Raw genomic sequence first — 27922 nt, forward strand, 5'->3', positions numbered from 1 at the left:
AGCAAAGAGGTGGCACTATCAAAAATTCCAAGAATTGGATTTCCGAGAATTTCCAAATTCAAATCGCGAAAATCGAGAATCGAGAAAACTGGCAAAGTATCAAGAGAACATGATCAGCAAAGAAGTGGCACTATTTACAATTCCAAGAATTTTTCAGTATTTTCAAGATTTGGAATTCCGAGAATTTCAGACTTCAAATCGCGAAAACTGGCAAAGTATCAGGAGAACATGACCAGCAAAGAGGTGGCACTATCTAAATTTCCAAGAATTTTTCAGCATTTTCAAGAATTTTTCCAAAAATACAAGGAAATTTGAGAGATAGGTAAGACTATTACAGTGGAGGATTATTTTTGCTGCTTTGGAACGAAACATTCTGTTACATTTCGACTATTGTTCACACACTTGAAATGTTCCTGAGGAACGTTCGGCATGCGACTACGAAACCGCAGATTAGATAAGTCGTCCGTGTCGCAGCGGCGTGCGTGTTAATGCTGCATCATCGTTATCTCACAAGACGGTCTGCATTCTGCAATGGTCGACGTGTTCTCGCGCGTAGCGCAACGCGATTGGCTTATAGCACGTCGGCTGACGCTGTCGAGCCTGTCGGGCACGTCGCTCGAACCGGCACGTCCTTCGACGACGCGAGAGCTTTGACTCGACCACTTGTTGCTTGTTGCTCCCGCGACATTCGTTGCGGCAAGTCTCGCGAATATATCCAGCCAGATTTCTCTACGATCCGTCCACAGACATGAGCACCCCGTGAGTATTCCTTCTCCACATTTGCATCAAGTTTCTTCAGGGCAGAGACGCTAGCAGAAACCATGCATGATCTGTCATTTGTAAATGACATGTCTAATAGCGAATATAACAGTACACGTGGATGCGAAGAGAAGAAGGTGGGATTTGGTTTTTCTTCTGCTCGATTTTGCATGAATTCTTCATGCTTTCCAGGGTGGCGGATATCGCCCTCATCGGCCTGGCGGTCATGGGGCAGAATCTAATTCTAAACATGAACGATCACGGTTTCGTCGTGTGCGCGTACAACCGCACGGTGGACAAAGTCAAGGCTTTTCTCGAGAACGAAGCCAAGGGCACGAATGTTATCGGCGCTTACAGTCTGAAGGAGATGGTCGGCACGTTGAAGAGCCCGAGGAAAGTGATGATGCTGGTCAAAGGCAAGCTCTTCCCCTCATTACCGAGATTAAAGGTCCACAACTATGATAATAATACAATTTACTTTTGTCAATAGCTGGCGCAGCAGTGGACGCCTTTATCGAGCAATTGGTGCCCCTTCTCTCTCCCGGGGACATTATCATCGACGGTGGCAACTCGGAGTATCAAGACACCGAGAGACGCACCAAGGATCTCGAACGGAAAGGGATTCTCTTCGTCGGCAGCGGAGTCAGCGGGGGAGAGGACGGCGCGAGACACGGACCCTCCTTGATGCCCGGCGGTAATCCCAAAGCGTGGCCGCATATCAAACCTATCTTCCAAGTACGGCAACACGCCAACCTATCATTGTCTATCGAGAAGTTACGAGAAACGCACGGTCTGTAAAATCGCAATGCCTTTCAGTCGATATGCGCGAAAGCTGACGGCGAGCCGTGCTGCGACTGGGTGGGCGAGACCGGCGCGGGACACTTCGTCAAGATGGTGCACAACGGCATCGAGTACGGCGACATGCAGATCATCTGCGAGGCTTATCACCTGATGCGAAGTGGCATGCGGCTCACGCAGGAGGAGATGAGCGCGGTGTTCGACGAGTGGAACAAGGGCGAGCTGAATTCGTTTCTGATCGAGATCACGCGCGACATCCTCAAGTACCAGGACGAGGGGGGCTACCTGCTCCAGCGAATCCGGGACACCGCCGGCCAGAAGGGCACCGGCAAGTGGACGGCGGTCGCCGCGCTGGATTACGGCGTGCCGGTCACGCTGATCGGCGAGTCGGTCTTCTCCCGATGCCTGTCCGCGCTGAAGAGCGAGCGCGTGGAGGCGAGCGAGGTCCTGTCGGGCCCGGACCTGTTGTACCAGGGCGACAAGCAAGAGTTCCTCAAGAATCTGAGGAAGGCTCTGTACACCGCGAAAATTATCTCGTACGCGCAAGGCTTCATGCTGTTGAGAGAAGCCGCCAAGGTCCACAACTGGAACCTGAATTACGGTGGAATAGCGTTGATGTGGCGGGGTGGATGTATCATAAGGAGGTAGGACGGCCTTAAACTTGGTGCGAGAGCTTCATACGGCTCTCAAATTCGTCTAGTTACGTCAGCGCCACGTCAATCCTTTTCACGATCGACCTACATCTCCTTTTAAAGCGCGTGGCAAAGAAATATAAGTGTCAAGGCTGTAGAATGTTTCTCGGGGGCATTTTATATCTAGTGTCGCACACGGGAAACTTGTAAAGAGCTCTCGGTTTTTTTTATATGCCGGTTAAGTGAGTTATCGTTCGCTTTGTATAAAAACGTGGTGTACACGAGGATAGATAAAAACGTAGTATAATTACGTTATCGTTAATGCTTCATTGATCAAATGTAAAATTAAACTAAATAGACAAAATTAAATTATAACGTACAGTCGTGGTCAGATAGGCTGTCCAACGTTTTACGATGAAATTTCGGAAGTCCAGTCTATTATGCGAGAGATTAGAGCTTTTACTCACGGGTGTGCGCAGTGATGCATTATTAGAGCAAATAAATGTTGTGTACGAATATCTTTGCGATGAAACATAGGAATATCTCGAACAACCTTTCTGGCCATGACCGTACATAACAAAAGTGTCTAACTAACGTCGCGAACACTAACTAGATTGCGCGTCAAAGCATCCGCAAGGATGTCCCTTGTCATTGTACTTGAGTATTCGTGTGACTTCCTTGCAGCGCATTCCTGGGAAACATAAAATCGGCGTATGACAAAAATCCGAAGTTGTCCAACCTACTGCTGGACGACTTCTTCGCCAAGGCCATGGACGATTGCCACCGGAGTGCTAGGATAGTGGTGAGCATCGCCGTGACGATTGGTATACCGACTCCTGCCCTGTCGACGGCCCTGGCCTTCTACGACGGATTCAGGACCGCCTGCCTACCGGCGAATCTGCTGCAGGCCCAACGGGATTACTTCGGCGCTCACACGTACGAGCTGCTCGGTCAGGAGGGCAAGTTCGTTCACACGAATTGGACCGGACACGGCGGGAAAATATCCGCTTCCACGTACGACGCGTAAACTCACGAGGCGCATCGACCGATAATGTGCAAACTAATAGCTAAAAAATGCGACAATGCGCAGTGTGATAGATACACATAATTAATTGCCACTTGTAATAATTTAAAGTAACAGTTACGTGGCTATGACATGACGAAGAAACGGCTTGGCATGACAATGTCCTATAATTGAAAGAAATCGCATACGACGAAACATTGTCAATAAAAGGTATTTTGCATTCTCTCATTTCAGATAGTTTTCGATTTCGATTTTCGACTTGACAAACGTATATTTTCATAAATAAGCGTAAAAATAGAAAAGATCGGAGGGGCCTGTGATAAAAGAGAGGTATATATTTTAATAGATACTAGCAATCATATACGTGAAAGTTTAGCGGAAAGAAATATACGTATACGAATGAGAATAAATAAGACATCTTCTTTTTTTTCTAGAGATTTCCCCGTAGAATACTCTTACGTCGCCAAGTGCGACGTTTATTTCCCGTGGAGATTACGACTTTCGTACGCGCGCGACGCACGTTCCACGCGGGTTGTACGTGTATTTTAGGAAACGACGATTTGGAGAAGTAGGGAGAAGTTACGTAAACCGGCAAGAGTTACGTCGCCTGGTTGTAGTCGTCGGCGTAGCGAGCGACTCGTATACGACTTAGCGAAATTATGCATCGTCGAGTCGAGCAAACACAGCGCTCGCGGACTCTGTCCCTCTTTCATTGACCATTCAGGTGACACGAGGCGGAACCGCCGGCGGGCGCGTCTCTCGGAGAACGACGCGGGAATCACGGAGATGGGGGAGATGGCGAGAGAGAGAGAGAGAACGGGGAGAGACGCGCGGGGCTCGCGGCTAGTGAAACGCCGATTATGCCGCGGCTGCGGGCTCGTCATTACCGCATTTCTCTTCCTGCGGAGAGTAACGCGCGCACGCGAAAATATTGGAGCATGACACTTTCAATCGTTCCGCCGACGTTTTCCCCGTCGGCTTGCAAAACGGCGGCGCGGGCAGCTCTCGGGATGCGAGTTTTGCGCAAACCGATTTTTCGCGCGCGCGCTCTCGGGCGTAACGCCGATTTCGAGCGACGGGGAAATTCGCAGCCGGCTTCGAGACCGTGGAGCCTCGTCGTCGTCGTCGTTGCGCGATAACGCTGCTCGCGCCTTCGCGAAACCTACGTCGAAATGATTACCGCGCCTCGACGCTTCAACTGACTCACGATTCAATGAATTATTAATTCGCAGTCTAAATATACGCAATCTTTTTTTAACACGGTAGTTTTTGTTTTTGAACACGGCCGGTTGACCTCGAGTCTTCCTTTGACACGGCGCGCTTTTTTGCAGGGAATATATTATTAGCCACATTTTTATTTAACGACGAGGTCGCGCGCGTGTATGCGCATAATGTGCTCGGGGTATAATTTTACATATTATATACATATATTGAAATACAAATAAAACTAATAATTTGTATCTATACGAGTAGCATAAACGCGATTACGTGCATTTACACGCTTATACTTTTATTTGTATTTCGATTACATAAGCATGTGACACGGCGGTGTAAATAATGACTGCGTTCAGCAGAAAAAAAACTGCTTTGCAACAGTCGGAAAATTCGTAAATTTGATTGAAGTATACGCTTAGATTCCGCCATAATTAAGAGCACGCGCCAATTGGATTCAGGATTTTTACAACAGTTGCAAAGCAGCCTTTTCTGCTGAACGCGGCCAGCGAGAACTTGTCCGTTAAATTCCAAAAATACGGAGGAACGATGGAAATAGTTGAATCGCAATTCGCCGCGCAACTCCGCGAGGGAGAGAAACCTCCATGCAAGAATCACCGATCGTATCTCGTTTTGCAACGCGTCGGGAACGCGTTTGGTCGCCGGCGGTTAAAATCGGCGATCGACTCTCCCATTGACTGTCTTCCCTTTGAACTTTAGAGAGCGCGGCTCTCTTCCCCTCCGGGATCGCGAGGCAGACAAAATTCCGAATCGCCATGTCATGTTTAATGTTAAATGTCAGGCGCGAGCACGCGAGTCCAAGCCGGCTGCACTTTTTTACGGTTCTCTTTCCCTCCCTTCTTCTTTCTCCTCCAAATCTCAGATGCATACCCGTCTCGTTTCCGCGGGTCTGATATATCACGCAGTTCGAAGAGAACGTATCTCTTTTGTCTCTGTTTGATGGACCTATCGAGATACGTCAAGGTTTGCCCCTCAACTTCTCTAATGATCGTAACGAACAGAGAAGTAAAATTTAATTTTTTGTAGGCCTCCACGGTGAGCCGTCGTACATTTTTCTAGCGCTCATCATCATTATAATCATGATTGCAACCAACGAACCGTATCAGTGCCTCGGAGGTAAATTGCGTCGAATCACAAGACCTGAATTTTACAGGGGAGTCATTCGAAAGTTTCTCTCTTCAACGTCGGCGCCGCAAATTACCTGTACTTCGACCTTTCTCAGTTGGCTCTTCCACCGAACAATGTTCTCTTATACTAGCGTTCCTCGGGAGAAGACAAATAATTTGTAGCTTAGAAGTATGAATTATTAATTATTGTAGATCTGCAAAACTACGTACAGACACAAAAGACTGATAGAACTCGACAAGTTGACTAATAAGACGTAAAATTCGCGTTTTGCCAATACCGTCACTTAACATTGTCTAATGTACTGAAGTATCGATCCAAACTTATCGAGATCTCCATTTTACGCATTCTGTATTTTTCTTCAAATTATGACAAGTCTTCGTTTTATCACTTTTCAGAAATACTAAGAAAGCCCGCTTCTTTTCTTAGAATTTTTCGTATATGTGAACATCCTGAGATAGAAGCAGGGTTGGGTAGTGTCTAGTTAAAAAGATAAAAGTTAAGTTAAAAATTTACTTGGCCACCTCCACCTGTGCCAGGTCCTAAACTGGCGTTTAAGTTTCAAATTGATTTATATCTTGAAGGACCGAGTTAAAAATTAGTTGTTTAAGTAAAAAAGTTAAATAATCTTAACTTAATTTAGTTACATTATAGACTGTTAACTTTTAACTGAATTTAGCTGCGTTTTATCGGCAACTTTTAACTTTTAATTTACCTCCCTCTGTTAGGCCCGGTTTTTCATTTTCTGGTTGATTGTTAACCAATTAGAAATCGTATACTCATAACAAAGAAGAACGTTTTTTCGAATATTCGTCGAGTTTATGTATTGCACATTGTTCATTGTGTAATACACTTATCTTATGCAAAAGGCAGTGAAACCTGTGATCACGCCATATATAACCGACACGCCATATTCGATAGATTATTCTATTCACGCTCGAAAAAGATTTATAGTAGTGCCAGTTCGAACGTTCCACGAACATAGGAGAAATATATAAGAATGACCTATGGAATATTCCAAATATTCTTGAAGAACATTCTTCAAATGTTCACGGGAGCGCGTCCTGCTATCTGGGATACCGTCGCTTTGGCGTTCGCTGGGAAACTTTCCCGGTGCTTCTGAAAAGTGTTTCAATTTGTGTATAAAAAAAAATCTGAAAACGTACGCGAAACTTTACAGGAAATGCGAAAAATTCCGAAACTTACGTTGAAAGTTGAGAAAATATCTTCGCCGGGGAATCAAACCGGTGGTCTCGCGCGAACGAGCGAGGATGAAAATTGAACATTTGCTAAAAAAAAAATGGCGCATCGGCCGCTCGCAATTTTGTTCCTCCGCCGCGCGCGTATTATCCGCCGGGGGGGGGGAGGGAGAGGGAGACGGCGGAGGGAGGGCCACCCCTCCGCCGGCGGGCCGACGCGTCTCTCTCGGCGCGTAGCGCGATCGCGAGGGCCCGCGGAGCGGACGACGGACGGACGGCGGTAGACGGTCCGCGCTTGCCGTAGCGGCGTTAGCGTTCCGCGTCCATTTGTAAGATGGCCGACCACAGGGAACGAGACTCTTATTACTCGCAGACGGATCTGCGCTCGAAGAACGACGATCCGCCGAACTCGCGGCTCTTCGTCATCTGTCACAAGAGCCTCGAGGAGGATGACCTCAGGAAGGCGTTCGAGAAGTTCGGCAAGATCGAGGACATCTGGGTGGTTAAGGATCGTAACACGGGCGAGAATAAAGGTGATGCCGCCGCTGGCCCGCGCGGGTAAACAGCCCAAGATCGATACGCGACGCACGTTCCGCTTTTCCCTCTTAACGCCGCTCGTTTATCCCCCCCCCCCCCCTGGGAAAGGGTGCCTTTCCCTTCCGGCGCACACGCCGGCGTGGTGCCCGACCCCCCCGCCTAATGCCGTTGACGTTTGCCCCCCAGGTGTCACGTACATCAAGTTCTCCAAGACGTCGGAGGCGGCGTTCGCGCTCGAGGAGATGAACGGCAAGATGCTGGGCTCCGTCGGCAGACCGATCAAAGTGATGATCGCCTCGAAGTAAGCTCCAACCACGCCAAGTGTCATTTAACTTTTTCTCCTCCCTCTCCCCTCGTTTGATATCCGTGTCTAATCGGCGTTTCCTTTCCGGCGACTGTTCGCAGCCGGGATCAGGGCTCCGTGCGCGAGACGAACGAAGAGGAGAGGTGGGTGCGCTTGTTCTGTGTCCTACCGAAGACAATGAGTGACAGCGAGCTGCAACAGGAATTCTCCATGTTCGGGGCGATCGAGTACGCGACCGTCGTCAAGGACCGGTCGACCAACGAGTCCAAGGGCTTCGGCTACGTCAAGTTCAAGAAGGTGTCGAGCGCGGCGCGGGCGTTCGAGGAGTGCGACAGGAAGTACAAGGCGGTGTTCGCCGAGCCGAAGAAGCCCAAGCCCGATCACAACGACGCCAAGTACAACAACGGCCTGTCCGGCGCCACGTACGACGGCACCAGCGGCAGCTATGGCTCCTCCAACTTCGGCAAGAGCAGCATCAGCCTAGAGATCGCCACCAACTACTCCAACTCGGAGGGCTACACGCGTCTGCAGGTGATCGCGCACCCGGCCCTCAATCAGGACCAGCTGTGGAAGCTGTTCGACATAGTGCCCGGGCTGGACTTCTGCCACTTGAAGACGGACGTGAGATACCGGATGCCGCGCGGACAGGCCGTGGTGGTGTACAACAATCCGAGCGCGGCGGCGTACGCGCGCGAAAAGTTCCACGGTTTCGAGTACCCGCCCGGGCATCGGATGATCGTCAAGCCGGACTTGACGAGCGCGCCGCCCAAGAGCACGTCGAAGCCCGGCGGCTCCGCGGCGGGCAGCGTCGCCAGCGCGAGGACGGACCTGGCGCACTTGGCGGAGACCATTGCTCAAGCTACGTCGTTGATTCAAGCGGCGGGTCTGACGGCACCGAGTGAGTAAAACGTGCGACGATACGGCGCGCGGGGAGGCGACGCGTTGCGCCAGGTTTCAGCTGCATTTCTCACTTCAGGCTTAGATCACATATCCGTGAAGCTGCCACCGGTGCAGCCGATGGCGAGTATAGACGCCGAGGTCGCCAAGCGGTGTTTCATCGTGTGCGGCCCGCCGGTGCCGCCTATCTACGCCATGAAGGATGCGTTCTGTCGATTTGGCAACCTTATAGATGTATATATGTTACCCGGCAAGAATTGCGGGTACGCGAAATACGCCAGCGTCAGTAGCGCGAACGAGGCCATTGAGGTACGGCGGCTTCCCTTTTTCTCACGCAGGCGGCAGAGGGGCATTCGCATTCGAGACACGTCCCGCCGATTTCTAAATTCAAAATGCGCTCCTAGGTCCTGCACGGTCAAGAGATCTGTGGCTCGCGGTTGAAGGTGCTGGAGGCGGAGGAACGAAACGTCGGCGAGGACCGGCGGAAACGATTACGAATGGACGAGGACGAGAACTAAACGTGTTTTAATTAAAATGCGTATCTCGTAAGTAGTAGACTAGTAGCGTTAGTGTGGCGCGAAGGAAAAGAAAGGCGTTTCTCTGTAATAGTTGTAGTACACCCCGAGACGTTGTTTTGCCGACGCTATCACTCTCTCTTTTTCTCTCTCTCTCTCTCTCTCTCTCTCTCTCTTATCTCTTTATCTCTCTCTTTCTACCTCCTCCTCCTCTTCCTCCTCCTCGGGCAGGGGGGGAAAAAACGGCAGGAGAAAATGTAATTTTTGCTGTTTGTCTTCACAGACTGACTGGTATACACAAGCCGGACGCACGCAACAAAAAGAGACGAATTTAAAGACTACTACTCACTTGACCACATCAAGGGCCTGCATCCAGGGAAAACTACTCCAACTACCTACCTATATATATTTAACTGTTCGCTTACGTTCGCGCAGCTGCAACTCTCTACGTTACTGAAACCTTTAACTGCTACTCTACTATACTACTGTTACTTTTTATCCTCTTACACGTCCGTTCACACACGATACGCTGCGCGCGCGGACGACCCGTGTTTCTGTTACTTTAAGAGGCCTGTGCGAACGGCCGATATCGTTGAGTGCTTGCTCGCTTTGCACCTGTATAAAGAGCGCCCTTCTTCACATCCAAAAATACGGAAAGTGTACACCTTTCTTCGGGCTTTGTGAGGCTCGGAGGAAGCGAAGCGCGAACACATGGACGAGGTGCACGGATCGACTTGTTTCCTCGACTGGTTCTCGCATATACACGGCTAATATTTATTTTTATCCTTCTCTAATCTTTTAATGGCATTTACCCTTACTTAGCACCTGCCAATCGACTTCCGTTTCATCTTGATGTTGACCACTAAGGAGGTCAACGCCATTGCTCAATTCCGTCGCTCATTGTTGGTTAAAAAGTTATGAAGAAAAGAAGTTTCATAAACGCTATGTAATTCTCTACCATTGGAAAGTTGGAATGATCCACGCGCAATCCTATGATGATGGAAATAGGTTTGCTTTGTATATAAAGGATGATCGGAGATGGAATTTGCCTCGCGCGAATAGTTCATACTGTCTCCACGCATGTACTTCCGCCGTTGTACTGATCCACATGGGTTATCCACATATTGCGACTTTCCACGTGAACCCGAATGAAAATCGCAAACACACGTGGAACAGTACAACGGCGAAAGTACATACGTGGAGACAGTATGTTCCGTCACCCCTTCGGGAGGGCTCCACTTCGTTAAGATATAACTCTACCCAAATCATGTCTGGTCGCAAACTACACAGCATTTATGAAACTTCTTTTCTTCATAACTTTTTAACAAACAATGAGCGACGGGACTGGGCAATGACCTTGACCTCCTTAGTGGTCAAAGTCCATATCAAGGTCAAACGGAAGTCGATTGGCGGGTGCTGAGCAAGGGTAAATATTGACCCTTTTAATTTCTTGCTTTGCACATTTTTCTGAAATTATAATTATTCTCATTACTGATACTTTCAAACGGTGAATTGTTCGAAGTGTTTGAGCAAGAAGTCTCTTTAAATCGAACATTAAACTGACTCTGTGAGAGGTCCGTGAGGACAATCGTCGACTTGGACTATCCGTTCGCATAGGCTTTTAGGTATAACTTATGCCTTAGGTTTAGCAAAGAGACCTTTTATTTATGATTAAATTTCTGTACTTTTCTTTTATAGTTATATTGCGTGCAGAGAGGAAGGAAAGTAATTTGTACTCCATTGACAACTTTTACGATAAGTTGAAATTATTGCGGACTAATTCCGAAAACTAATTCCAAAACAAGTGCATTATTGAGACAATGGAAATTTTATTCTGTCTTGCGGTGATAAGATAAAATTGTTTGATCAAATATATTATACCATCTATTTTTGTCATATCGTTTAACTCGTGTTTGTAATGAGATATTTTAATTTATCGATGCTTTGCAATAAAATTGTGAAACATTTGGTAAAATCGCGTCTTTTACGCACATGACCAGTGAAATTTTTTAATAACAATTTAAGCTGCAATTTTTACTTTTCAAAAGAGGTTTTGGTACATATAAACAACATTTTGATTGAGAACGAACGATTTATTTGTTCGTTTGAAATTTAACTTGTCGAGAGAACTTCGGTGATACTTTTTCAGTTTTAATACACAGCTAGGAAAATTTTTATAAAGAAAAACAAGAATACGATACTAACACAAGTTAGTACTCGATATCATACGTCGACGTTAACATCTGATTGGTATTGGGGCAAATCTTGTTTTGGAAGCAATTGATGTAGAAACGAATGAAATGTACTGGCATGTAGACTGGTTAGAAGCACGAGGCAGAGGAAAGAAGCATAAGTTTGTCGCTTACGGTGAAAGAAAGAAAGAAAAAGAAAAGACCAATCCCCGGCAAAACCGATACCCGATATCCATCATTACGAAATCAGACAACCTCGTCACACATCCCAGTGATCGACGCACAACATTGAACGTTTTATGATGGACACACATTTTTGTACCACCGTGCGTTAGACTCCCACTGTATTGACCGTACCGTATGGTGTCCCAGAGGACTGTAACTGTGACTTGTTTTCTTTGGTGATATCAAATACACATGAAATACGCAATAAACCCCAAAAACACCGACTCTTTCACTTGATTTTTTCTTTATCATTTACCGCCGAATGGTGAATTGTACGATTTTGTCTAATTGATACTGATCGAACTGGTGCTCCCTGATAATCTAACGTGTGTTCTTCTCGCTTTCAGGATACCGCGAGGATTCCATGAAGCACTGTACCTGAAGACTGTGATACTTCTAGCGACGTAAGATTATTATAATGTTTCTACGAGATTGTATATACGAGGTAAAAAGTTTTACATAATAAATTAAATTATTATATTTTTCGCACAGTTGCTGGTTGTGTCATTTGCGCGTGAATTGATTTACTTTTCCAGGATAAACCTTCACCTTTGAATACATGCCTCCATTGAACAAATAAAGTAGCGATTAACTTTTTATCGCCTTTTTTTACCTTTAAACCTCTCGTTATTTTCAGCTTACTCTTATCAGTAAAAGAATATTAATTCGAGACGTAAATATTACATAAAATATTGTTGGAAGTATTAATATAATTTAATACGAATAAGACATGAATCACAAAATAACCGATGCTCTCCCTCGACATTTTTTGCTAAGGTAAAATCGACTCCAAGTTAGTCGGGGAATTAAAAGATACGGCGCGTAGTTTTGAAATAAATTTAAATAATTGAACCTGGGATCTTCTATGTACCGGGCGAATGCTCTTCCAACTGAGCTATCTAGATCCACGTTCAAAATCTTTCTTGCTTACCTATTTTACTGAATAAAGTAGGAATAGTTTACTAGCAGCGCGACTCTAGAGCGATGCGTGGTATCTCACTCAATGGTTTAGTAGACCATCGTACGGAGTGGCCACACCCCCGAAGATCCCTCTAGTAAATAGTTTATAAGTATCAAGTCAATCACGGCAGTAGTACAGGTAAACCCAAATACAGGCGACTCGCAGTAGTAGTGGCCGCGATGTCAGACATCGGTGGCGCGCAGTAGTAAAAACGACGATGCGCCGACGCTTTTCGATATCTTATCTTTTCAGTTCTTTTCAGGGTATGGAAGCAACGCGTTAATTGTAACGCCGTTACAAGGTACTTTTTTTGGTAACGGATTGGTAACAACATTACTTTTTTCTTTTGTAAGTAACGGTAACGTAGTTACTTTTTTTTTTAGTAACTGTAACGAATTTAAGTCACTTTTATCATTAATTTTTGTATTTCGAACCTAGTTATAAAATGTAACTATATTTTCTTACATTTAATCTTCAGGCATCGATCGATATTCATAATCTATTATTATCATGGGCTGTTGTATTTAAGATAAGTTTAAAATTATTGCATTAAAAACGAAAAATTGAGAGTACAATAAAAACTCTTTAGCTATGCTTATACTTTTCATAGAAATCACAATTTTTTATTTACATTTTGAGCGTTTCAAAATTTATCTCCTTAAATTTTTCATGATTTTACAACTTCAAAATTAAAAAATTGTTTTATTATTATGTTTGGTAGTAAAAAACCTATTACAAAAGTAGATGTTTTAGTTTGTCTATCTCGTTTCAGAATTCAAAAAACGAAAAGAGTAACGAATCGTTATTTTTTAAATAACCGGTAACAATAACTAGTTGCTTTTAAAAATCAGTAACTATAACGAGTTACATTTTTTTACTCGGTAACTAGTTACTTTTAAAAAGTAACTTTCTACTCCTGGTTCTTTTTAAATTTGCCTCTTATCAAAAACTCAGCGCGTACATCAATATCAATAAAAAAAACCGATAGCCCCGTAACCGGATTTCGATCGTTCTTTTCTTCGGGCGTCGACGATCGATTGAAAAATAAAAAAAATGTACTTTTCCGTCGCTCCAAAATTTCGAAGTGCGAAAGGTCGAGCGAGAGGGTCAGAGTCGTCGGCGCAACGTGCGGCCCTAATTCGATCGCCGCCGGTCGCCGTCGATCGTGATAAGGCGAACGAGGGGCACCGGCGGCAACTTCGATATAGGTTGCCGCGGCGAGACGTGGGCGCGGGTGGCCCTGGCGCTCACGTGTCTCAGAACGTGCGGCCGACTTATCGCGGCGAGGATCGAGTCTAGGCCGAGAGAGCCGGGCCGGCGAGTCAGTCCACGCGCGGAAGCCGGCGAACGTCAGACTCGTCCGTCGTCCTCGCGCACTTCGAGCGAAACATTGGCAAACGCTGTCCTTCTCCTCCTCTCCGCCGACGTTGATTTTCCTGTCCGATCCGCGATCAGAATTCACGAAGGGCGAAGGGAGAGATGAGTCGCGAACTCGACGCGAGTGCGTGCGCGTGGTGAGAGACAGGGGTGGTTTTTTGAGCTCATTTAAATTTTTTTTTTCGAAAATCGTATTTTGGAAGGAACTCAGAATGGAGGAGGTATCCGTGAAGAACGCCAAGGTGTCGGACTCGGGATACTCCAACACCTGCAGCAACAGCCAGTCGCAGCTCAGGTAAGCGCAGTCCGCGACTTGCCGAATCTTGGAATCCTCTCGCACGCTGAGATTCAAAGTGGCTGTTATCTTTTGACCGGCTGTGGTTTCTTGACGTCTTTGGGTGACACTAACTGATCGTTTCTTCAATCGGTTTATGGATTAATCGAATCGGAAGATTAAAAACGGAAGAAGTTGGGTTCCCCCTTTGAATTTGTCAACATTTCACAGTCTTATCGATAGGCGTAGTCGGGAAATACGTATTTGCGAGATTGCAGTTGATTAAAAGATCTTGTTACGCGATAATTAGGAAAAATATAATATTAGAAACATGCGTCAAATGTAAATGACATGTGTTTACAATATATTATAATATGGAAGAAAGCCCCCTGTTATGAGATAGAATCCTAATATGGGATAGCGGGGTCTGTTAAAGTCTGTTAATTAATAGGCGTCATCAGTTGATTCCACCATAAATTTCTTTATTATTGCCCTTGGAGCGAAATCTGTTTAGTGGAAAATTCATTGTTAGGTTGTGTAATTGTTGCGAAAAAAGATTTGTGATTGAATTTGGGTGTTGAAGACCTGCTATCTCATATTAGAAATCTATCTCATAAGAGAGGACTCCTCTATGTAGATATATTAGACAAATGACATTTATATACGTTTCCCTTTCAAGGCGATAACTCTCACGAGATTCCGAATCGATGAAAAAGTCTTGTCGCAGCGATAATTACGCAGAGTAATAGTAATGCGTAAAGCAAAATGCAGGCATGTGTTTGACAGTGTAGCGAGATTATTGATAAGGCTCATTGTCCCTTATTTTTATCTGATTACGGTTTGTTCACCTCCCCCTCGCTCGGAATAACGGATCCGAAAATAACCAGATTAAATATACTCGGCACAATGCCGGGTATAATTTATCCCGCGGCAATTATATGCCTTCGAACACAATAGCGACTTGTACATCGCCACCGATAATGGCGGATATTCTCTCTGTCTCTCTCTCTCTCTCTTTCTCTCTCTTGAATTGAGAATAAATCCTTTCGACCTTACAAAACGACCCCAGTAGCACAGTGCATTGGCTAAAAATTGGTCCAATGTTGGTTATATTAGAAATGTATTGGCCGATATTGTCCAACGTAAAACCAATATTAGTCATGGAATAAATATAAATATTGCACGATAATAATTATATAATATTAGATTTATATTGGAAGGGCATTGGCTAATATTTAACGAAGTAATAACAATATTGGTCTAATATTAATACAATATTAAACCAATATTGCTAAATAGACATATTGGCTAAATAAGAGAAGGCGTCCATCTTATTGGACCAATATTGGGAATATTAGATTTACATTATTTCCCAATATTACGCCAACATATTGTGCTACTGGGAGGAACGTTATCGCTTTCTTTCATCAGTAAATCATTTTTCTGTATAAAAATGATTTTTCAAATGCTATCGCCGATAATTGCATGGGTGTAGCGTATATAGTTCTCGGGAAGTTATTACTGTACGTTGTCACAGCGATATTATATAATGAAATAATCCGGGAACAGCGTTGCTCACTAAGGATATAATTTGCCGGACAATTTATGATCGATTGCTGATCGATTTGTCGTAAATTTAAACTCGCCCCGAAACAAATAGCACGAAAAGAGCTCTTATTGTCTTATGAGAATTTAATGAGATTTTTAAATATATTTTATTATTTTTTTACTGGTTTCTTTCGAATGCAAAATATTGAAAATTTACACATTTAGCGAATTCATACGTTATTATTCAATGTTTTTCTGATAAAAAAAAGAACCAGTTCACAGGCTTCACGAGAGAAATATCGTGGTATTGTTGAGAGATTTTGTTACATGAAACTTATTATTGTGCGAAGCTGATCTGGAGATTTAGCAAAGGTTTTCGTCGTATATAAAGTTCAGCGGAAATTACAATCGCAGCATCATTAAAAATAGCACAACTGTTATTATAAAAATTGTATTTTTATCTTCTTTCATGAGTAAAATGCGAGAATTATAACTCTTCACGTGCTCACGTGCAGATGTAAAATGCATTTATATTAGGTATTGGTCCCTAGAAAAATGGCTTCGCCTTAAAATAAAATTCACTTTTATTTTTATGCATGGAACACACGTGTGGATTTAGCGTAAAATGAGATAATTTTGAAGAATATATTTGCAAAGGATACTTGAACATTTTCACCGTTAGTTTTGTGGATAAACTTGGACCTTAAGTGCAGCTAAAGCATAGTATAACTAGTAGATGCACTTCGTCATTTTCGTTTAGTTTTGCGTCGATTCTTAATGCGCATTCGACATTGTTCTGGGCAGACCAATGAGAGAAAAGTTGTATGTGCGGTAGTGTGGCTTTGATGAGTACATAAACACACACACACACACACACACGCTGGATCCTGCCCGGATGTATGGCGGAATACCACGTGATCTGGACTAGGGCTGTAACCTTTTGATAACTTCGAAGATTCGAAGCTGCGAAAGAATTTGAAGCTTCGAAGATTTCGAAAGCTCGAAATCAACTTCGAAGCTTCGTTGTTCGAATGTCGAAGCCTTCGAAGGAAATCACCAGCCCTAATCTGGACCGCAGAGCTCAAAGGAACCGACAGAGAGTGGACCTGCTAGTTATACTATGGCTAAGGTGGTAATAATAACGGTATAACGTTATATTACAAGGTGTACCAAACAGAAATTTTATAGGCACAACGAAACATGTGTGTCTCAACGAGAGTGAAAGAATCGAACTGCAATATTAGTCAATCGATCTTTACCGCGCAATTTGCAGAGTCACGTGTGTGAATTGGGATTGATTAATTTTTTGCAAATCAGCACCTGCTCGGTGGATTATCGCCGCTTACTTATATAAGCAGAGTCACCGGTTTAACATTGTCCGGCTTCTATGCGACCTATATATGTTAATTATCATTCTAGTGCACGTTTTTCTCTAGTGTGCAGATTAATTATCTCCTCGAATGGTCAAACTGTGCTCGAAAAGTTGAAAAAAAAACAATGTGATAATTTACCTAAAATTTTAACTTTTTTTACATATCTTACATCTATTTCCCCCCCCCCTCTCTCTCTCTCTCTCTCTCTCTCTCTCTCTCTCTCTCTCTCTCTCTCTCTCTCTCTCTGAGATGTTTGAAAAATTATATTAACTTCCCGAGAAACCTGTAAAGAGCGTGTACAATAAATAAGAATCATCCCCTTTGGATATTTAAAACATATGACTTTACTTTTGTCTCGTTTACTTAACGTTACGTTAAAACTGTTACAATGCGTAATACAATATGTTCAATAAAATCAAATTAATTAATCTTTCTTATCGTGCGTTTTCTGTAGTACTTCTCGGGACTCTTGGCATTGACACGCTTCCCTTGCGTGACGGTGAGAAGCGTACGAATAGAGCAAGGCGCGAGAGGGAGACGGAAACTCGTACACGGTACGGTTAAGGCTAACCGGTTTCTCCGTTTCTCTCTCTGTGTGTGTCTATATGTGTGTGTGCCGATTGCATTTCCACGTCCTTTGGGTAAGGCGGCTAGAAGAATGTTGCGAAACCACCCTTGCGAAAACAGGTCGAACGAAAAGGAGACGTTGGCCAAGTCGCGATCTCTCGGCCACGTGATCGCATCGCGGGACTATTGCAAATTAAAGAGCACGAGGTGCTCTCTTCGAATTGGATATTCTCAAATTGCCCTTTCTCTCGTTTGCAACAGATATTCTCTGGCTCTACTGAGAATGACTCCGCAAATTAGCGGTCGGAGCGTGGGAGTTCGCTCAGTCCTAGTAGTGCATGGACCAAACATTGGTTAAACATCGGCCCAATATTTGGTTGTATCGGCCGATCTTTAGCCAATGCACTGTGCTACCAGGGAGGTGACCGATTCCTTATTCTGAGTGTAGCTTCAAGATTATTAGAGTTCAAAGCGAGGTCAGCGAGTCACATCGGGCTATTTGAAAGCTTTACAATTTCAGAACGCTTGAGATAACAAACCCTCTCGTTACTCTGAGTTTGTCAAATAAATTTCAGGCTGCACAAGAGATCGCGATTATTTTATAATACATACCCGAGTCGAAACTTTGGCCCTATGTTGAACCTTTAATTCTATTATATAGTAGAATCTAAGACAATAAAAGAGGTCGAACTGCAAGTACAAAAGCCAATTTAGCATTAAAGTAGGTTCTTTTAAGTAGGAACTAAAGTAAATTTGTAGAATTAAAGATTCGGATTAAAAAAATACGTCATCAAGGTAGATTATTGCTGGTCTATGTAGGTGTATAGATCAGCTAAGTAGGTGTAGATTATCCTTAAAAGTGTCAAAATAGTATAGCAAAATTACAACTCGGGTAATCTCTTTTATTTCACATTTCTATTTACGCGCAGTCACATTGTTGCCGAACCAATTTAGACCACGGCGACCGATCGAAGACACCCTGAATGAACAACCTGGGGTGGCATTGTGCGGATAACGGTCGAGCCCTCGCGACAATTCCGCAGGACGAAAATCTTGTCACGGGACACTGTGGGCGTCATAAATCGATTTTGCAACGAGTTGCGTGCGAATCCCCGTCACGTGCGGATATCATAAACAAATCGGCTTCGCCGATTGCGGCGCACGGGATGCTGTAACGTGACATTTCGCCGGGGCATCTATTTCCGTGCCTTTGTAGACCGTTTACGGTCACCGATAATTGCCGCGTGTCCTCATATAGTCGCGCATTTGCAATTATGCTATTTATCGTCCGTTTTTAATTCGATAATAATTAGCGAGAGGTTCCGTGGAATCCGCGTTGCACAAATTACTTCGAGAAGTGCAAGAGAAATGTAAATGTTTACGCTTGAGGGGAGACAAGAAGTCATAAATTTTAATAAAATATTCCAAGAAAATAATTTGACATATCTGGGGGATCGTTACATGGTACGTGTTACGCGAATTTCGCAAGGTCCACGAAACAGGATTGTTATCGCATAGCTGTCTCGAAACTCGGCAGAAACGAGAAAAGTTTTGTATGCCACGTTACAGATTTAATTCAATCTATATTCGGTGGATTAACTCGTTTTTGCATAACGTCATACAACGGGAGGGGGGGGGGGATGCAGTCTTTCTGGGAGCGAGGGAGCCCACTATTCAATAATTTCTCGTATGCCGGATAAGACTCGAGCGTAATCAGCGAACTGAATCGATAGGCGTCGTTGTGGTGGTCGTCGCCGTCCTCGCGGTAGTCACGGGGCCGCGAACGTGAAGCAGTGCCTTCTTATGCAATAATTTTTCCGAACAAAATGCGGCCGGTCGGTCGGCGACGGTCGGCGAATAATGGGGACAGTGAAAGGTTCAAGAGAGAAACACAGAGATAGAGCTAGATAGATAAATTGATAGATAGAGGGAGGGAGAGAGAGAGAGAACGCATAAGGACCGAACGCCTCACGTTTGCCGAACATGTGATCGAGGGCCTTTTTTTCCAACCGCGACTGGTTCTGTCGTGAATTCGAATAGCGTGACTGACTTAGTTTATATTACCTTATGGCTTTTTAACACACAAGTTAGAGTAACATACACGCACCTCTCTTCGCACCTATCTCGACCTATTAATATTCGCTGATGACACTACGATTAAAGGTTTAATCGCGTACTTATTTACACGTTAATTATTTGTATTTCCTTTGTATTTCCCTTACATGCACGGAGAGAATTTTTTCTTAAAATTTCTTAAAATTTATCCCTAAAGTCATGTGGGTCAACGTGGCATTTCGAAGAATTTTATGAGAGTTTCTCGAAATTGTACTATACGTTTTACTGATAGAATATATGGTAAACAGTTCGAAAAGTTCTCATAAAATTCTTCGAAATGCCGTGTTGTGTCACGATTACATAATTTTCAGGATGAATTTCAGAAGACAATTCTCTCCGTGTAGCTAATTATGGTTTGCTAAAAATATTTTGCTGCCGCAACTATAAATTTCTAAAGCACAGCAAACGGTTTGCTGTCGCACCCGATACAATAGGCACAGTAGCAAAATACGTAACTATCGCAACTAAATATTAGTCCGTGTTTTACAACTAAAATTTAGTTACCACACACGGTTTTTAGCTACATTTTTCTTTCCGCGCACGTAAATACATGCGTTGAGTAATTAAGTCCAATTTGAAGCGAAATCCAGAATTATTCGTAGAAGTTGATACCAATTTTCGGCGAATTACATACTTGCTAGGGCTAAGGCATTCATAACGCTAATGCATAGGCTTGTTGCCGATCAAGCGATCGGCGTAAACTAGGCCGCTTTCCCGAGCGGCCGAGGCTGTTGAGAGATTACTGTGCCGCTATTTTGCAATCGTTTCGCACGTTGCCGCGATCGGGTGGGCAACGTGAGGAATCCCGATCAGGATTCTTGCCTGTCGATCGCGGGTTTCAGGCCAATTATCGCGAGGATGCGTCGCAGAATTGCACGATTTGCACATTTGGCGAACGCGGTCGTTATTATCGTTGCGTCGTGGAATTCACCACCTCTTATCATGCTTTATCGTCGCGAGGATGTCGCAAAATCGGCGCCCCACACGTTGTGTTTTCTTTCCATCCTACATCTCCAGCCTTTGTACACAAAGTATACGCGAGCAACTTCTTTATTCTCCTTTCAATTGCAGTCGTATACCCACCCAGTCAGAAATGACTCGTCGAAACGATGCCGATCGACGAGTCATTTCTGACTGGGCAGTGAGAAACGATTCGTCGATCGATGCTGAAACGATGTCGAATCTCCATCTCTTTCTATAGTATTATCTAAGAAGAGACAGGCAATCGACTAACCTCTGGTTAACATTTAACCAGAAAACGAAAAACCGGACCCTATAGCGTACAATAGAATGATTTGCGAATTGACCGATGAAAAGTATGCACAATTGTATAACATAGATACAATAGGGGAAATACACGTCAGCTTGCAACAACTAAATATTTGATGCAACGAAGGAAGATCATCTCCCCGGATGTTGCTTTTAAGAACAACTTTTCAACTCTCGCATCGTTATCTGTTGCAGCAGCGGCAGCTCGAACTCAAGGAACAGCAATCGCTCCGAGAGCAGTGGCTACTGCGGTAGGCGTCCTTCGATCTTTGGATCCAGGTAATTCGGTCCATCGATTAATAGTTTGTTAAAGCTAGCAGACGAATCCTCGAATTGGTGAATCTTTTGTGTCTAATAAAACAAACAGCGCCGCTCTCGTAAGGCAAGTGAAACGATCGAAGTTGGAGAAAGTTATAAATGATAAAACTCAAAATTTATTGGAATTAATATCTGCCGTTGATTTGATACGTACGATATATTCCGCGCGCAGAATTGAATGAACAAAGTGTGCAAACGTGACACAGAGCCGTTTAATAATATGGGGCTATTTGGGGCGGCGCCGCACGCGCGGATTTATCGCTTTGAATAACAGTCCCCTGGCAGCTCAGTCGACCAGGTTGCAAATAGCTGAATATATTCTATGGCTGATTTGCAGAAGCGGATATTGCTATTGTGAGACTTCTCTGAGAACTGGGAAAGATTCGCGAAGGCAAGTGGAGAAAAATTAATCTCCCTCGGTATTACTCGTGCCTGAGAAAGATCGGCGTGAAGGAAGGTTCCTTCTTTTCGATCAATAAATTTTCTTGAAAGAACCTTGGGAGAGCCTCGTAGACTTTCTGGACCGATGTATTTCGCGATGGATCTCGCTGTTATTCAGAAACAAAATAATTATGTAACCGCTTAGGGATCTCCGTAAATTAAGATTATAATTAAACTCGTCTAAAGAGCGCTGTATCTCTCGAATAAAATTACTGGTGTCCTTGTGCAGTATCATTTTCTTATACAACTTATTAGAGGAGCATTTGTTGCGCGAGTTCTCGTAATATCCCGTGATGAACGAGCCTGGCCCTCGCGTCGATTTTATTTAGCAAGGAGTGCTCCAGGCGCGCACGATTGAATAACTGCGCGAATACTCCGGAGATAGCAGGCAGTCGTGTATGCACGGCCGTGCCTCTAAGCATCACGCGTAATCGCGTTGCATAAATAAAATAGTTAAAGACGGTTACGGGGCGGAAACAACGTTGATGCAGCAGCTGCGCCATAAACACCGATGCACGTGCCGCGCCACGTGCCGTCTAGGTACCTATTCATCAGACACTCCCGCGTATTCTTGCGTAATAGATAAAGTGAGATGAGACGCGATTATAATAAGCGAATACCGATCCCGAAACTCACGGCCAAAGTCGATCGCACGGATTAAGCTCCGTCGGAAAACTTGCGCGAAATATACCACAACTACCGTTACGTAATCTAGCGTACTTGGCGAACGATATCTGAAACGGAATTTTTGTGGAACGCACGATGATTTCAAGGAATAAGTGTAAGCATAATCGGTCTTTTAATATCTCGCCGTGAAAAGATTTTGGAAAGATTAATTCCGAATATATAATTGAAATGTTGTCTAAAAAGGAACACGAAAGAAATACAAATTAAATTCATTGCGTAATATATCTTATATAACTTTGTAATTGTAATTTGACTAATTGAAATAATTTTGCACGGGCGAGTAATCCTATTATACATTGACCTGACTAATAAGTCTTGTTAGAGAGGAAGCTAGTCTTCGGGAAACGTATGCGATCAGTCACGTCATTAAAAGCACGTTGCAGTCACGCGTAATGTCTCACGTTGGGCATTTATTTTTATATGACTTGCTGGGAAAAACCAATGTCGTTTGTATGTACACGGAGAGAATTTTTTTTTAATTCATTCTGAAAATCATGTAATCGTGGGACAACGTGGCGTTTTGAAGAACTGTATGAGAGTTTTTTTGAAATTTTACCATACATCCGACCAATAAAACGTGTACCAACAATAACTGTAATTACTAGTAGAATGTATGGTAAAATTTCATAAAATTCTTTGAAATGCCATGTTGTCCCACGATTGTATGATTTTCTGGATATATTTTAAGAAAAAATTCTCTCCGTGTACAGCGACATTTTTAAGTAATTCCGATACAACAGTTACGATTAACAAGAATATTCTTAAATATCGCCAGCAGTAATTAACAACGTCAGTGTTTTCTTGACCATGTCCGGCATTTTTAATAATACAGAAAATTTATTGCGCAAAATACTACCTCAGCCAGGGTTTGAGCCTAGACTTCCCTACACGTGTAGGGTTACTCTAGGCGGGCGTATCACCAATTCGACCACTGAGGCATGTACCTTTCCTACTTCAGATCGATATACGGAGAGAAAGATTAAATTGGGAACAACAACGAATTATAGAGTTAGAAATTCTACCGGTTGAAGTAGTCATCGATTAAGTGAATCGAAATCGCCTTTAATGCTGTAATCTTTCACTATTTGCATCCATCACGTAACGTGCGATCAGGAAGACTTCCGGCAATAACCTCGGAGCGATGATTAGGTGAATGCGAACTTTCCCTTACTTGTGTAACCCGTGTAGTCACGTCTTACAGTTCTCTTATGTCAGGACTCTCTTGAGAGAGCTTTCCAGGAGAGAAAGTCGTTATCTATGTAATACATTACAATTGTGCAGCGTGAGAATGCAAAGGCGAAATAAATTAAATTTGTCGAATAATATCGGCTTGACTCTACGAAAGTTTCGTGTTAAATATTTGCATATATAAATAATATATGTAAATGATATTTTAAAAAATATATAAGTAATATTGATTTACATGTATGATTATTTATAATTTTGCAATTATAATTTTTTATTTATATTACACATTATTCTAATATTATCTGTACATGTGCATACATGTTTGAATATGGGTCGATTCATTTGTCATAATTATTTTTAACTTCTGCCTGCTCGTTACACGTTACATCGGATATTGCGATCTGCAATCATGTTGAGAATATTTTCTCAACATTTCTTATGGATTCTGGAATCACTACAATTGCACTCTTTCAATGGAATAATTCCCCTAAGATTTATTTTTAGATACGCGTGAGTCGCGAGAACTGCGTTTATATACGATTCTCGCTTATCAGCGCAATTCCCACGTTGACATTCGCCCGTCACATGGCATGACACGCGGACATTATTGGCCTGCATTGCGTGATTGACCTACATTCGAAAATTTCGCTATAGCATCAAGAACACGTGAGAATGCGGGGTGCAATAGAAAAAAGGCGTGTCTTTCATCTTCCATTTTACCTCAATTATATTTATACGCGTCTTTGCGCCGTATTTATTTTAAATTCAGCGGAAAGTGGCAATTGTGCGCAGCAATTTTCAATAGATGGCAAATCGACAAATCGGTGTTTCCAGAAATTTCTCATCGATGAGAAAACTGTGCATAACGAGAGTTTTGAAACTAATTTTCGACAATTAGATCTGTAGGTAGCGTGAAGGATTGCGCGATGTCTCACAATTTTACGCACATTACATGTATAGCAATGAGGCGCTACCGCAGCCGATCAGCAAGAGGAAGGACAAGGAGCACAAGAAGAAGAAGTCGAAAACGATGGTGCTTAACGCCGTCGAGACGGAAGCCGGCCCGAAGACGGTGATCGCGCTCCCGGAAGTTACGTCGTATAACGCTGTCGCGCCGGCGAACACCGTGCTTGACAAGAAACCAGGTTGGTTATCTGTCCACAGGGAAGCAGGGAACGAGTGCACGCGAATTAGCACCTCTTTCATTGAGATTTACGCAATGGACAGTCACGGACGAAACACTTTTTGTCAAATCAGTTAGTTTTTTACGATTCTTTCTACTTTTTGTCCGACGTACGTTTTCAGTTGCGCAGTGGAGTGGATTTAAAGATTTTGTACAACTGCAGGAAGCAAGAGAGAAACTTTTTATAAGATTGTTCGCTAAAAGATCATTGTAGATTCTAACGAAAAACGAGCAGCGCGCGAACTACGTCTTTTACTCACGAATTTTATTCGCTACTACTTGTTGAACTAAATCTGCATAAAATGCTTTGTGAGATTAATATCGCTGCGCATCGATGACTCATTGTTTTTCGTTTCTTGACAAACTGATTTCGTGCACTCTTCCCGATCTTCTTCGGGCTTCACCTTACTATTTCCTGCCTAGGGCTTCGACACGTTCCCCCTCACGGTTATCCCTTAGTCCAGCTAGTATCTCGTTGAAATAATTATTTACTTTGTCGAGCATCTGATTACGTTTGTCTTAAAACTCAACGGAAAGGCTCTAGTCCGAAAGATAAGCTTTCCAAAAATTCATGCTGCGCGTTAAACAAATAAAATAACTCTACGAGTAAAGTAATGCGACTTTGGAATTACATATCCGGCGCGTGTAAAAAAGAGCACACAATCTGCTGCAGGCGGTAAATTTTTTTTTAATTGCTCAGAATGAGAGATAGCTAAACATCTATGGGAGACTTCGAGATCGAGCGTTTAATTGCCTGGTGACCGAAAGTCCTCTTTGAAGCCTGCACACGTTGTGCCACACGTTGATGTCACGTTGAACATTTCGCGGGCGCATGCGACACGCATCATCATCACGCGTTTAAAGCAACCCCTTTGTCGGCCTTTTCATCGTCACCGGAGAAAATCGCGACACGCGTGGACGGAAGTTTTCTCAAGTGGGGTGTAAAATTTCCATCCAACGTGACACTCACGCTCGGAGTCCACCGAAGTTATCGATCCCGCTACTAACGGGTTTAGGCTCAGTCAAGCGTCACCTGTTGCTCCATTTACATTTCATGATCATTTCTTTCATTTCTTCAGTATCTCATCCATTTGTCGTGATACCATAAACGTCTACGGTTGCGCCGTAGGAAAAATTTTGAAATAAAGTTGAAGCTGGAAAAGAAATTAGCTACGCGATTATGACATTTTTTTGTGAAAATTTTTGGCAAGTTTTGTTTAACAGTGAAAAATATTTTGTCAGTTCGAAGGGTTCATGCAAGCATCGCACGCGTGCGATTTTCCCCTTAACAACATGTGCGGGTTATATAAACTATTGCGAAACTGAGAAATCAATAAGCGAACAGCGAAGCCGTGGGAGGACATATTTAGTCACGTTTAAAGCGTGGAACTTCCCTTACTACCTAGATTTCTTTGTTTACGAGCGTATCGGAGCCACAAAACTTTGATAGGGGATTTGATTTACAACCATCTATTTCTATTCGAATCACGTCGTTAGATCTATGCAATTATCGCTCTTCCCGTTACTAAAGATGACTATTTTTAACGAGTTAATGCCAACCCTCATGCGCGCGTTAATTTAAGATGCAGTAGGTGCGTTACGAAATCACTTTCGTTCTGTGTTTGCCGCTCGCCCGTTATTCCCTATTATTTACGTAAGCGTTTACGTCGCCGTTTATTTAACCCTTTCACCAGCGCGGAATTAAATATAGTGCCTTTAAAAATACCTAATTGCCCTTCGTTAACGTTTTTCAGCGAGTAATGAAACATATCGTGCCGCAAGATGCCATAAAAAACCACTAATTTCGAAAGTAAGGACGTTACGTAATTTAACAATTAAACTTTTGCACAACAAAAATTCCCATTATAATCACATATATACTTTTTTGCAACAAAAAATGAATTTAATCGATAAAGACATTGATATTGTTTGTCATATGATTAGTTTCGCTTTCACTTAAGGCCAGTTTCACAAACGTCGATTAACTGCTAACCGAAGATTAATTGATTCTCTGTCTCTTCTTAGATAATAAGACAGAAACAGATAGGGAGTCGACTGAACTCTGGTTAACAGTTACCCGACGTCTGTGAAACTGGCCCTTAGACGTCATCAAATCGTACGATAAGCCCGCACGTTTCATGCGCTCGCGGAGAAACCGCAGTGAATGCCTTTCACCGGGAAGTAACGATGTAGTCGGAGGTAGCATATCACCTAAGAGTAATAGCATTGAACTTTCTAGCGAGCCTGTCGTTACTCTTTTACGTGACATTATTTTATGCCAAGTACGTACCACGGTGCGATCGTTTCCGCGTTATTTTGGACTAAGGGAGCATTGAGTGCCCTTACCCGCCCTTGTTCACGCGTCAGTTCTCGCGATTTCGATATACAACACGATTTATGTTCACGATTCAGGACTTCTTTTTAATTAAGTTCTTAAACTCACCTTTGTTTTATCTTTTAGTTTAAAAAGGAAAGCGTTTTGACACACATTATGCGATAATCAGAACATGTTTCTTTCACTAAATTTGCTCTACTTCGGTATCAATAAATCATAAATGATTTACAATTAGCTTATTCGAATGAAAAGAGTGCCTGATGTGATTCCCCTTCTCATTCCCTCCCGCCACCATTATCCCGATAACCCCGCCAGCAATTCGGTATATAACAACGATAATTTCTTTTGATGCAAGAAGAGATAACCACCGTAGAAATGGTGGACGCAACGGACCCCAGCGAGCACAACGGCGACACCGTCGCAGATCCGGAAGCAGGCCTCGCTTCACGAACGGTCCCCCTGGACGATTCCACGTCTCAGGCTAATGTTAGTATACGTCGATAGATGTAGTAGAGGAAAATGAAAACACATACACACATTCATGCAAACGCACACGTCGAAGAGATGTAAAAGGAAAGAAAAATCCAGAGACTCTCAAAAATCGCACCGTGCGATCGTAGGAGCAAGGCTTGCTCGGGACCCAACGGATGGGTCCTCGCGCTTCCTGCAACTCATTTTCGACGTTACATCTGCAGGATTGCGGTTGCAAATGAGATACACCGAGGAAAATATTCGGGTTTTCTCTCCTTGATGTGCTCTTTAAATTTGTTTTTACCTTTCGGATCCTGAGTGTTGTTAAAATGTCACAATGTCTTTTCTCTCTTTTTCTCTCTTTCTGTATATCTA

General features: G+C 43.4%; 3 protein-coding genes across 7 annotated transcripts in view; all 3 read left to right on the forward strand.

Annotated features, from left to right (window-relative positions):
* The first annotated feature begins 412 nt into the window (after positions 1-412).
* LOC105563071 (6-phosphogluconate dehydrogenase, decarboxylating) lies at positions 413-3623 on the forward strand. Of its 2 annotated transcripts, XM_012014364.1 has the most exons (5): positions 413-759; positions 952-1175; positions 1250-1494; positions 1576-2201; positions 2874-3623. In XM_012014364.1, the coding sequence occupies exons 1-5, from the start codon at positions 749-751 to the stop codon at positions 3214-3216; spliced, it is 1449 nt and encodes a 482-aa protein (XP_011869754.1). In that variant the 5' UTR covers positions 413-748; the 3' UTR covers positions 3217-3623. The 2 variants fall into 2 exon arrangements, with proteins under 2 accessions (XP_011869754.1, XP_011869753.1); XM_012014363.1 differs by lacking the exon at positions 413-759 and having other exon boundaries at positions 866-1175.
* A 3394-nt stretch (positions 3624-7017) lies between these two features.
* Positions 7018-11934, forward strand: LOC105563072 (RNA-binding protein 45). Of its 2 annotated transcripts, none has more exons than XM_012014365.1 (6): positions 7018-7303; positions 7494-7608; positions 7713-8509; positions 8588-8817; positions 8913-9053; positions 9307-11934. In XM_012014365.1, exons 1-5 carry the CDS (start codon positions 7105-7107, stop codon positions 9024-9026), a joined length of 1455 nt encoding a protein of 484 aa, XP_011869755.1. In that variant the 5' UTR covers positions 7018-7104; the 3' UTR covers positions 9027-9053; positions 9307-11934. The 2 variants fall into 2 exon arrangements, with proteins under 2 accessions (XP_011869755.1, XP_011869756.1); XM_012014366.1 differs by having other exon boundaries at positions 11788-11934.
* A 1821-nt stretch (positions 11935-13755) lies between these two features.
* Positions 13756-27922, forward strand: part of LOC105563073 (period circadian protein) — a 30195-nt gene continuing 16028 nt past the window's right edge. For all 3 annotated transcript variants that reach the window (XM_012014367.1, XM_012014368.1, XM_012014369.1), the window contains exons 1-4: positions 13756-14073; positions 21120-21203; positions 24519-24703; positions 27432-27562. In XM_012014367.1, the coding sequence (XP_011869757.1) occupies positions 13991-14073; positions 21120-21203; positions 24519-24703; positions 27432-27562 (483 nt within the window). In that variant the 5' untranslated portion in view covers positions 13756-13990. The remainder of the gene's footprint in view (positions 14074-21119; positions 21204-24518; positions 24704-27431; positions 27563-27922) is intronic.

The sequence above is a fragment of the Vollenhovia emeryi genome, unplaced genomic scaffold, assembly GCF_000949405.1.
Source record: "Vollenhovia emeryi isolate VEMERY1.0 unplaced genomic scaffold, V.emery_V1.0 DF939180.1, whole genome shotgun sequence".
In the NCBI taxonomy this organism is placed as follows: domain Eukaryota; kingdom Metazoa; phylum Arthropoda; class Insecta; order Hymenoptera; family Formicidae; genus Vollenhovia; species Vollenhovia emeryi.